Below are 12,375 nucleotides of genomic sequence, written 5' to 3' on the forward strand. Positions count from 1 at the left end.
CAACATGTGACCCAGTCACATCATGTAATGAGGATCTCAGAATAGAACTTAACATAGTTAGATAATGGGCTCTACCTGATGTAGAGTCAAACTTATTGACTTTAACATCCTTAGGTAAATTTGACAGCTTTGCAAACAACGCCCCTTCCTTTGGCAAAATAAACATATGGACCCTTTGGTAATGGGACTATCTCAGACTTAGCCTTTCTCTTTACCATTTGGTCAATCGGGTTGACTATGGCCAATCCCTTTCCATTGGGAAGAGAATGCTTTTTATGGATTTCCAGTGTCACCATTGTCACTGTCCATAAAGTTTTAGGAAGTTGATCTTCTAATCAAATTTGCTTTACTATCGTTCCAAATCATTGCTGATTCAGCAGCACCAAGCAAATAGATATGATCATTAAGGTTCATGTCATAGTCTGTTTCATAGTAGTCCCAAAGGAACTCACTATGTGACTTAGAAAGTGATTGAACATCTAACTTTCTCAAGACTTTGACACCCAACTCTCCCGGCTTGTCAATATGTGACTTCATCTCTAAGATGTGATCACACATAGACCTTGCTTGCCATTAGGGCTTGAGTGACCTTGAACTTGTGGGTTAGGGAGAATAATTGGAGGAGGTGGAGGAAGAGAAGTATGACTTCCATGAGCCAAACTCGGGAAGTCATATTCATTAGGAAAGCTTGGTTTGGGAAGATCATTGTTGTCTAAACCAGACATCAACAATGGGAGAAATTCACGTAAAGTTGATTTAAGTCCTTAATATAACACCCAATATGATATATTAAGGCTAGGACCCAACAAACTATTTTATAACTTGGAAGAGGGATGCCGTAATCCAAGCTATAAAATATTTGAAGGTAGGTGAATGACGATTCACTAATTTCCACCAAGATAAACGAAATGTATTATTAGGTTTTAATTGGTTTTTGAAACTCCTTGATTCTTTTGAGATTCATTGAACTTTTCAATGGCATGTTTCAATCTCGAGTGTGCCCTTCAGGTTTTGTGACTGGGATGCCGAGGATCACAAAACAAGGTGTGAAGTAACCATGCAAATATACTTGGTACCCTTAATATTTACCCCTCAATCGATGTGCCGGTTAACCACACACGCTCCAACGATACTATGATAAACATTAAGTTACCCTTTGCCTACCTTGTTAAGTCCAGGTTAGTGTGCCGGTTAACCACATACGCTCCACTAACAGCTTAAACAAAGTGCAACGTGTAATTTCATGGATTAACACCTTATTCACATTTTCCTAAGTAACTAAGATTGGGAATTTATAATTGTTTAGTTACTTAGTATTTATCATTATACTTATAATGAAGGGAGAATTATAGTCCTTGTCCTACCTGTTCGGCTAATGACCCTCCACCGGTCAAGGAAGCGGTGAGTGAGAGTGGACACCCATTAAACTGCCATTTTATAGGCAGTAACCTTATACCCCCCTTATAGACCGGCTTCGTGAATGAGGCCTACTAATGGTAAGACGACTTGCTCTTATACATATAATATATTAAACTTTTAATATTATAATAGTATAAGGGTGTATTTTAGGTATTTAAAATACTTGGTGGTTTAATCTATTAATTAAACTATACTCTTAATTTAATTAAATTTAGACCATGTCATTATGGAATTATTAATTCTCTTTTAATTAAACACTTTAATTATCTATTAATAAAGTCCATAAGAGTTAATTGAATTATTCAATAAAAACATCATAATTCCAATTATTAAATTCAAAATTAAAACCATTTAATTAATTGTTTAAGTTATGAACCCAAGAGTTTTAGAATTCAATTCTTTTTTTTTTATCATAAAAAAACTTTTTCCAAATTCCAAAACTTGAGGGCAAGTTTTGTAACTCTTGAAAACTTTTGGATTCCATAACTTATGGAGTTAAATACTTGTTTTATGATGAAACTTCTCATGTTCCATAACTTAAGAACAAGTTATAGAATTCTTTAAAACATTAAGACCAAGTTTTGTAACTCCATAAAAAACTTTGAATCAATTTTTTTTAAAAACCTTTTCATATCCATAACTTATGGAGGTTTCAAAAAACTCTTTAGATCAAACTTTTAAAACTAATAAAATAATCATATCATTTTATCTTTTACTAAATTTGACCTAATTCAACTCATATAGCAAATTATTCAAATTTTACAAATAATTAGTTTTTCACAAAAACAAGTAATTATCTTAAAATTTGACAAACGTCATGTTTTTTTTTTCTTTTTTTTCAACTTTGAAAATAAAACATTTGCATCAATATAACAGAAAACAACCAGGCTCTGATACCACTGTTGGGTTTTGAGCATTCTAACACTCCTATGGTGTACATGCAACCCTATAAACCTTGGATCTATATTTTCTCTATTATACATGCAAATATGAACTATTCCAAGGTTTCATCCTAACTAGCATATTATGAAGCACCTATACTACAAAGTTCTAGTTAGATGACATACCTTTTGATGTAGCTTGATGTCTTCAAGCTTTATGAGCTTAGCCCTAATAGTGTGGAAGCCTCAAATGGAATCACAAATCACCAAAACACCTTGGAAGAACTTGAGAGAATATGTATGCACACTAAAATCGGCCCGCTCTTATTTTCACACACTTATGCCAATTTTGTGAGCCAAGGACCCCTTTATATATTATGGAGGATTAGGGTTACATCCATGTAAACCCTAATACCCATGACCTTTCATTTACATAGGATCCATGGGTTAAAATCTCCATGGACCATCCATGAAAGCTTAGCCCAACCTAAATGAACTTGGCCCATTCCATATATATAAGAGTCCATATTTAATTAGTTCTTTTTGATCACTTAATTAATTCTAAATTAATTCTTGATCAATACTAATTAAATAATATGATTCCATATTAATATATTAGAACTTATAATATATTAATATAAATCATAAATATACTATTCTCAAAAGACTATCCATATAAATTGTGCCGGTGAAGTGCAACCCAAATGGACCATGCCGGGTCGGGTCAAGTACATACCAAATATAGTTATGGACTTAGACATTAATCCAACACTATTCAGTACTAGCGTGCAGTTCATAAAGCTCATATAGCAGGCATACAGGGCATCCTTCCTAGATCCATAGCCCTAATCTAACATGCAGTTCCCATACACATATAATAGGCATACAAGGCATCCTTCCTAGATCCTTAGCCCTAATCTAGCATGTAGTTCTCATAATCATATCATAGCATAACAAACATGTATGGGTAATTTGGGAGAACTTACTTGAGCTCGGCTGATTGCATGCACCACACTTTTTTCTCTTTTCTAAATACTTTTTATAAAAATGGTTTTTCTTTTAAAAAATTTTATACCAAGTCCTCAGTTTGAGTTCAGACACACTCGAGAGCGTTCCCAAATCCTTTAAACCAAGGCTCTGATACCAAAATCCGGCATCGGACCGAAATCCGGCATCGGGCCCCGCCTAGCATCAGACCGAAATCCGGCATCGGGCCCAGCCCGGCATCGAGCAAAGCTCGGTATACATATATACATATCTACAAATACACATAAATAATCACATAATATAAACATATAAACATTCCTCGGGCCCCGCCCGACATCGAACCGAAATCCGGAAGCATACTAACATTCCTCGAGTATTGCCCGACATCGGACCAAAATCCGAAAACATACAAATCCAGACACATGCAAGAATCACAAAGACATCAAGCATACAAACATTCCTCGGGCATTGCCCGACATCGGACCGAAATCCGAAAAGCATACAAACATTCATCGGGCACCGCCCAGCATCAGACCTTAGTCCGGAACATACTAAAATACATAAACGTGCCGACATTGGTGCCTTCGACCCGTTCCTACAGGAGGAAACTCACCTCGCAAGGCTGAATGTAGAATCTCACGGTAAGGAATCTCAAACGGCTGCCCCGATGACTCCCCGAGCTATCATTACCAAAATAACACTTAGTCAAAATCCAATAATCCTTTTTAAGGTAAAATGACCATTTTACCCCCTCATCTAATTTGGACCATAACCTAGGCCCAAATCCATAACATCAATGGTCCAATTCTATAAAGCCTTTCTAATCCCACTAATGGCCCAATTTTCTAAATTGGGCCCAACTCCTCAAATGGGCCTTCCCTTTAGCCCAAACATGTCCTTAGCCCAATAACTGACTTCTGATGGCCCACTAAGGCCCAATAGCTAAGAAGTCCAAAGATCGCCCCAAACCGAGGCCCAAATGACGAAAACCCATATCCAGTGAGTACGTGGGCGTACTCCTCTGTACGCTAAGTGTACAACTTGCATGGCTTGTACGATGCGCGTACGGACTTGTACGCCCAGCGTACTAACCAGTTAAGCCATTATCTCCAAAAAGGCTTAATCGCTTAATACCTTAATCTCCAAACGCAGATCTGAGTCCACTAAAGTGTCTTAATCCACAAAGTCGATTATTTGGTGGCTTGCAACCCACCAAATGGACCCGAACTTGAAATATGGCAACTAACTTCCATGGAAATGACCAAAACTCATGCATGGCCACAAGAAGACCTTCAAGATGGAAACTTTTCTATTCGTTGGACTCATATAGCACTAAGGGAAGTAACCCTAAGCCTAGAAACGGATTTGGACCATAAAAATCCATTCTTGGGACCAAAGAGGTCCAAACACCATTATCATACATCTAAGCATACATGAGGCAAGTTGTGAGCTTTTTACCTCAAATGAGTGCTAAATGGTGATGATAACTCAGATCTTGAGCTCAAGCTACTCAAGTTCTTCTTCACCAACTTCCTCTTTCTCCTTCCAAGCTCCAAATCTCCAAAATGGGCTTCACAAGATCAAAATCACACAAAGATGAAGAAGGTTAGGTTTCTAGGGTTTCTGAGTCAAGGTGGCTGGTAAGGAGGCTCGGGTTTGGGACATAATGTGGTATTTATATGGTTTAAACCCTAAAAATTAGGGTTTTGAGTCTGCTCGCGTACGCTGCGCGTACGCGTATAAAGCCCCTGCATCCAATGCTGCTACTACGCCCCGCATACGCCAAGCTTACGCCCAACGTATGTCTTTAGTCGGCCCACTCACTAACATCCCAACTCAACAAGCCCCAACTCACATAGTCTAACATCACTCTCATAGTCCAACAATTAATTACAAAATTAAATAATTAGCATTACCTCGAATCACGGATGTTACAAAACAAGTTTGCCTGACTAACAACTAACTACAACATACTAACATCCTAACATATAGAGGATCTATTCTGTAGTATAAAGTATAGTAAGAAAACTCACATGAGCTAAAAAGTAGAAGCTCACCATCAACCCTAGCACAGAAACAAGTAATGAAAAGCTACCTAATGACAACTGAGACCATACCTTATACAAATATTCAATTCCACTAAAGTTTAACCAAAAGTCAACTATCAAAGTCAACACTTACCACCATGCTACAGCCAATCCCCTTGACCGCGTCATCGTTCCTAAAGGACAAAACCGACATAAGAATCATAGTCCACTACGTCATGGCTAGCACCCCACTGTGTTGCGAAAAACATACACAACAACTTACGTTATTAAACTCTTAACCCTTAAGTCCAAAGCTCCAAAGCTTAGATATGGATCCCAATGTCGTCTTAATAGATAATGTTTCCAACTTTATCAGTTCAAGCATCCCAAATCAACTAGATCTAAAACACTAGTTTCTTAGAAGTCCAAAATCCCACTTTCTTCGTGTATAGATTAAAAGGAGCACTTGCATACACTCTCTAATCCAACAACAATATAGATATGAAGTAGAACACCACCCAAAGATCATGGAGTTGTCTAAACTCCATAGATCAAACTATCCAAAGGACTAAAACATAAAATAAAGAACTAAAACTCCAAAAACTCTTAGATCCAAGGGAAAAATACCAAAAAGTAACGAGCTCTGTGACCTACAAAGGTTGAAAAAAGTAGATAATGGCTGATCTCTTTAGTTACAAAGCTTCAAAACCATGTCTTTGGGGAATACCACACTCAAAGCTACAAAACACCATAGAAATGGATGAGAGGAAAGACAGAAAAAGAGCTCAATATATGAAAAGGGAGGCTATGGTTAGCTCCCAAGAAGCTCTTGATGAGATGAAGGCTAAAAATGGCCTAAAAATGGAAAAGTGCATTTAAATACGGAGCAAACCCTAATTTTATGGGCTTGGGTTGCACAGCTCACCATGTCATGGTGACCTTCTCGCGATACCGTGGTGACGGGTTTCCCAGATCTCATTCCAGCTTCAAACAATCATAAGTTATTCATTCTAAATTTGTATGCAGTGATCATTATATGCACACGAATGTATTAACAATCCTCACAATTCTATCCAATTACTTTTGAATTAATGAATATCGAACTTAATTCATTAATACTTAAAAAGAGTCCAAAAATCACTTTTTCCTATTCTACCCTTTTTTATTCTAAAGCACAAATCAAGGGCCTTAATCACTTAACCAACATAATCAACATCTAAGAAGATATAAAACTTAGTCCCTTGAAACCCAAGACAGTTACTTGATCAAGTTATAGTCTGTTATCTCGAAATTAGAAACATCCTGAAACTGGATGTTATAGTATAACAAAATAAAACAGGAAATAACCACCTTGTATGAAAACTTTCAAAAACTGTCATATGGTAGTTTTGTAACCATCACAAAACTATCACTAAACCAGGTTTATAATTAGGGTACAAAAATCAAGTTTAAAATTAGAAATTCGACCCCATCCATGGGATCTTCCCATGGACCCCTTTGGTTTAGGGCTTCACCCCTAAATAACAGTGTATTTTAAACTGGGATAAACTCAAACAAGTATGCACTTCGCACCACCCTTACTTGTTGAATATTTATCAAGATTACATTAGTCAACAAGTTCATCTTATTATACTTAAATAATATCGGTGACATAAATCAACAACATTTCTATTTAGGAGTGCTAGTTAGGCTCTTATTGTAGATAAATTAATGTCCAATCTCTCTAAGTTAAAACCATATTCTCTTTATTTTAAGGGAAGACTCACCTTGGTCATAATATACTTTTAGGATCCTTGAAGTGTATTCTCTCTCTATTTTTAGAGTCTTGATGAAGATGATAAATACATTAGAGAAAATCTCATCCAACTTATGTTTGAGGGGAGGGGTGGATTGAAAAATAAAAAATGGCTTAGGTTTAGCTCAAAAAATTGATTGCAAGTAAAGATAAAGGAAAATTTTGTGTTGGTGGTATACATGCTCAAAACCTCACTCTTTTAAGGAAATGGTGATGGAGGTTCCATACACCAATAAATGTATTTGGTTTAAAAAAATCAGCTCTACCCAAAAGTGAAAGTAACTTGGGAGTGAGATTGACTCTGACTAAAAATAGGTGTTTATGACACGATATCGATACCCAATCTTTATTTGGAAAAATATAATAACCTTTTTATGGACTTTATTCTCTAGATCAATTGGTAATAGGGAAGGTATTAGTTTTTAGTAAGATCGTTGAATTGTAAAAAACATTTTAGCTACTAAACTTCTTAGAAACATTGCTATTAAATCAAACCAAAACTACTTTCTCAATGAAAGGCTTTACTACAGTATAAATGTGTTTCCTTGTAATTTGAATTAGAAAAGACCTTTGTAAACAATAGGGCGATTGAAGACTTGGATCTGCTTCCAAACATTTATAAGGTGGTTTCCTTTTTCATGGGATAAGATATGTCAGGTTAGTCCTTAGCTAGACATTAATGGGATATTTTCTATCTTCTCTCTTAGAACATTTATAAAAAAATTCAGGTCATTGTAATTCAAAATGGCATGAGGTGGAATATGTTGACAACGCTGACGTTTGTGTCCAATATGTAGTAAAGAGTTTGATGTCTGACCTTATGTCTACAGTACCTGTGAGGTCGCACAATAGTTATGGGGTAAGGTCGTTGTTAGGTGGTCAAGTTAAATTGGTGTGATTTCATTCGAGGCCTTGCATCTTCATCATCAAGTTAAGTCTAAGGTTAAAAGGGCTTTCAATAAGGTCATTGGGTGTTTCATGTGGTCTATCTGGACCTAAACCTACATAAACAACTATATTTTTAGCAGTCCAAAACCCTAATTTGAAGTTTTGTTTGACTCTATTATTCTTAACTCTTTAAGTGGATTGTTAATATGAACCTTAAATTCAATCTTAACCATACTGGATGGGTTAAAAATTGAATTATTTTTGTCCGCTTCATGTAATTTTTCTCTAGTGTATTGCTTGAGTTGGCTTAATATATTTTCGATATCCAAAAGAAAAGAGAGAATATGAAGTGCATGTTTTCAGTTTTTATCCAAGGTTACAGAGTTTTGTGCTTTCCTTTTTAGGTGCCTAGATGTCAAAGTTGGGTTGATTCTGTCTATCGAGGAATTTTTATGTCTCCCTTATGCTACATGGCTATCACATAATCAACATAATGCTTTTAAAGCATGTTATTCATGTTCGTATGAAGAGTATGAAATTTCATAAATGCCAAGATCCATGCAAGTTCTATGCCTTTAATTAGTTTTGTGGTCGAAAAAGTGCATGTAGTAACGTAGAACTGGTAATAGTAGAAAGAATAATCTCAATAATACTAAGAGGCAGGGATGGCTCTTAAGATGTACATTATGTGTGAATACACATGGCTCATGTCATCAATAGTTTCGATTTTGTTTTACATAAATGAATTTTTTTTTTAGAAATATGTTGCTAATATGTGCAAGTCTATTGGAATCATGTGACTTCCGTCATGATTCCTGGTTACTAATATAATTGACAACAGTCTATTAAGTGTCAGATCTTATTGTAGTATTAATAAATTTTATATATATAAAAGATTATATTTATTGCCGATTTTTATTCTTCTTATAAGGTCTTCAAAATCAATGGATCGATCTTGTTGAGTTTGTTGGATTGGTGTTGTAAAACCCCTAATACTTTGTAATGGTTTTATTAATAATATTTCCAAAGTTCAAAAAGTTAATAGATTTTATGTTTTCAACTAATTGGTTAGCAAACTATTGCAAATGCATATGTTTTACCATTTATATGATCATTAGAATATCTATAATGGAAAGTTCAATCGATATGTATTGAACTATAATATTTTATTAAAAGAAATATATATAAGAATTGAATGATGTAAGATGTTTGGTTGTCAATCAATGGATAAAATTTTATCATTATGAGACACCACCATTGTATTGAATATGTTTAGAGTTCAATGGAGAAAAGAAAAATATTTTCTAATACTGACTTCAATGTATTTTGAGAAAGAATTAATATAATTATATAAAATATAGAATAATAATATAACAATTCATTGAGTTTTATGAAGTCTAATGAATAGCCTTTGAGAAAAAAAAAAGTTAATGAATTTTCGTTTTTGTTGACCACAAATAGTCTTACTTTTAGATGGAGTTGAGGTGCAAAGCTGTCATGTTTATTTAGCCTTACATATTGCAACATATATTGTTAATAATCTAAGTATCGTTTGCGAGATTCGATAAGCCCAGATACTGTTCCTCTAGGATGCGGCTACTTGGATTCCTTAAAAATTGTATCTCTGACAACCTTTTGGGAATGTCCACTAGCTAACAAATTTAACCCTTTTCGTTTGTCAACCCTTTAACCATATAGAGTAATCTAAACCATAGTCACGATGACATCTGCCTGGATTATTAAATCCTACCGTAGTACCGTATAATCACAATATGAGTGTTTCTTTGTCCCTCAAACGCCTATATAAACCCTTGATGACTACAAAAATATATCAATAAAACAACAACAAAAATCGTTTTAATTTCGAGAGAAACAGAAGTTACAATGCCTGAGATCGAAGGTTCTCCAGGAACCTCCATGCATGGAGTCACCGGCCGGGAACCAGTGCTGGCCTTCTCTGTTGCCTCTCCGATGGTGCCCACTGATACCACGGCGAAATTCGACCTCCCCGTGGACTCTGAACATAAGGCAAAAGTCTTTAAGCTCTTCTCATTTGCAAACCCTCACATGAGAACCTTCCATCTCTCGTGGATCTCTTTCTTCACCACTTTCGTCTCCACCTTCGCTGCTGCTCCATTGGTCCCCATCATACGAGACAACCTCGATCTCACCAAAGCTGACATCGGGAACGCCGGTGTTGCCTCAGTTTCCGGTAGTATCTTCTCCAGGCTGGTTATGGGTGCGGTATGTGACTTGTTGGGGCCTCGTTACGGCTGTGCTTTCCTCATCATGATGTCAGCACCTACCGTCTTCTGCATGTCTTTTGTTAGTGACGCTAGTGGCTACATAGCCGTTAGATTCATGATCGGATTTTCTTTGGCTACGTTTGTGTCGTGCCAATATTGGATGAGCACCATGTTTAACAGCAAGATCATCGGGCTGGTGAACGGGACGGCGGCTGGGTGGGGGAACATGGGTGGTGGAGCCACGCAACTCCTGATGCCGGTGTTGTTTGAGATCATCAAGAAGGCCGGGGCAACGCCGTTCACGGCTTGGAGGATCGCTTTTTTCATACCAGGGTGGCTTAACGTAATCATGGGGATATTTGTGTTGACTCTTGGTCAAGATTTGCCTGATGGTAATCTCGGTGCTCTTCAGAAGAAGGGTGATGTTGCCAAAGATAAATTTGGCAAGGTAAACCTCTATACCTAATTAGGATGGCTAATGCATTAGTGATTTATATACTTTCCATTTATGGTAAGTTCTTTGTCTAATTAATTTGTTTCTCGTTTTGTAGGTATTGTGGTATGCTGTGACAAACTATCGAACATGGATCTTTGTACTTCTCTACGGTTATTCCATGGGTGTGGAATTGACAATTGACAATGTGATCGCAGAATACTTCTATGACAGGTTTGGATTTATTTTACAGTACACAAAAGTTTTAATTATAGGTGCAATTAAATTAATTAAATAAACGCTTGTTTTCCATTGAATTATTTACAGATTTGATCTAAAGCTTCACCTTGCCGGAATCATTGCTGCCTGCTTCGGAATGGCAAATCTTCTAGCTCGTCCATTTGGAGGGTTCACATCGGATTACATGGCCAAACGATTTGGAATGAGAGGTCGACTCTGGAACCTATGGCTACTCCAAACAGCTGGCGGTGTTTGCTGTGTCTTCCTAGGCCTAGTAAACTCGCTACCATTAGCCATCACCTTTATGATGCTCTTCTCCATCGGTGCACAGGCAGCATGCGGAGCCACCTTCGGCATCGTTCCCTTCATTTCCCGGCGGTCAATGGGTATCATCTCTGGTATGACCGGTGCCGGAGGGAACTTTGGATCAGGACTAACTCAATTAATATTCTTTGCGTCTGCCTCATTCTCGACTGCCAAAGGGTTGTCTTATATGGGTATCATGATCATACTTTGTACACTTCCTGTAAGTTTTGTTCACTTCCCACAATGGGGAAGCATGTTTTTTCCGGCCAGTCAAGACATCGTCAAAGGTAGTGAAGAGAATTATTATGTTGCCGAATGGACGGAGGAGGAGAAGCAGAAAGGGATGCACCAAGCAAGTCTTAAGTTTGCTGAGAACAGTCGGTCCGAGCGTGGAGGGAAGGTGGCATCGGCTCCAACACCACCCAACGCCACCCCGAATTATGTTTAATTTCGAGTAATTCTCAGGATGCTCTTTTTTTTGTTTTCTGAACGGCCGTTAATGCATTTAATCTCAAAATGCATACCATTTCACTGTAATAATTGTGGTGTCCTATATATATTTCTAGGTATATGTTAATTATCATGTCAGTAACATTAGATTTTATCCAATTTCTACCAACTCAACTGAGATAAATATCATTAAGATAATAATAATCTCCAACAGTTATTGTATAAGTTGATGGATGATTAAATCTAAATGCAAGAACTCAAAATGGCCTCTATTTGGAAGGAAAAAAAAAGTCTTCCCTGTATATTCCGTGAAAGTTAAGTTTCAACCTCTATTTAAAGTTAAGTAGAGTTTGGGATTCCTTATTAACTTATATTATAGCTGACAATGGGTCGATCTGGGTAGGGTTTGAGTTCAACTCGTTTAATAATTGGGTTGAAAATTTCAACCCAACCCAACCTGTTTATTTAAATGTGTTGATATTTCCAACCCAATCTAATTTTTTAGATAAATAGGTTGTCACCAGATTGACCTGTTTATATAGCTCCCGACCCAACCTATTAAATAAATGAGTTAAACTTGGGTTAACCCATTTAAAATCAAATAAATTAATTAATTAACTAAATTATAATGCACTTAATTTAGTTTCATACATTAATAAAACTTCATAAGCATTACAAAAGCACAATCTCAATTCATAAATCC

The 12,375-nt window shown here is 36.5% G+C and overlaps 1 protein-coding gene across 1 annotated transcript; it reads left to right on the forward strand.

The window, feature by feature from the left end:
- Positions 1-9,809: 9,809 nt before the first annotated feature.
- On the forward strand, positions 9,810-11,831 carry LOC145157250 (high-affinity nitrate transporter 2.1-like). The gene is made up of 3 exons (XM_079076318.1): positions 9,810-10,691; positions 10,795-10,910; positions 11,004-11,831. The coding sequence occupies exons 1-3, from the start codon at positions 9,882-9,884 to the stop codon at positions 11,668-11,670; spliced, it is 1,593 nt and encodes a 530-aa protein (XP_078932444.1). The 5' UTR covers positions 9,810-9,881; the 3' UTR covers positions 11,671-11,831.
- Positions 11,832-12,375: the final 544 nt, after the last annotated feature.

The sequence above is a fragment of the Lactuca virosa genome, chromosome 1 (assembly GCF_052849685.1).
Source record: "Lactuca virosa cultivar CGN04683 chromosome 1, Lactuca_virosa_CGN04683_v6, whole genome shotgun sequence".
NCBI classification, from domain to species: Eukaryota; Viridiplantae; Streptophyta; class Magnoliopsida; order Asterales; family Asteraceae; genus Lactuca; species Lactuca virosa.

Excerpts from the sequence above, each read along its gene's own strand:
- LOC145157250 (XM_079076318.1), top strand. The coding sequence starts at position 9,882 with ATGCCTGAGATCGAAGGTTCTCCAGGAACCTCCATGCATGGAGTCACC. Across the intron at positions 10,692-10,794 it reads CCAAAGATAAATTTGGCAAG|GTATTGTGGTATGCTGTGAC; the intron begins GTAAACCTCTAT and ends CTCGTTTTGTAG. Across the intron at positions 10,911-11,003 it reads GCAGAATACTTCTATGACAG|ATTTGATCTAAAGCTTCACC; the intron begins GTTTGGATTTAT and ends AATTATTTACAG.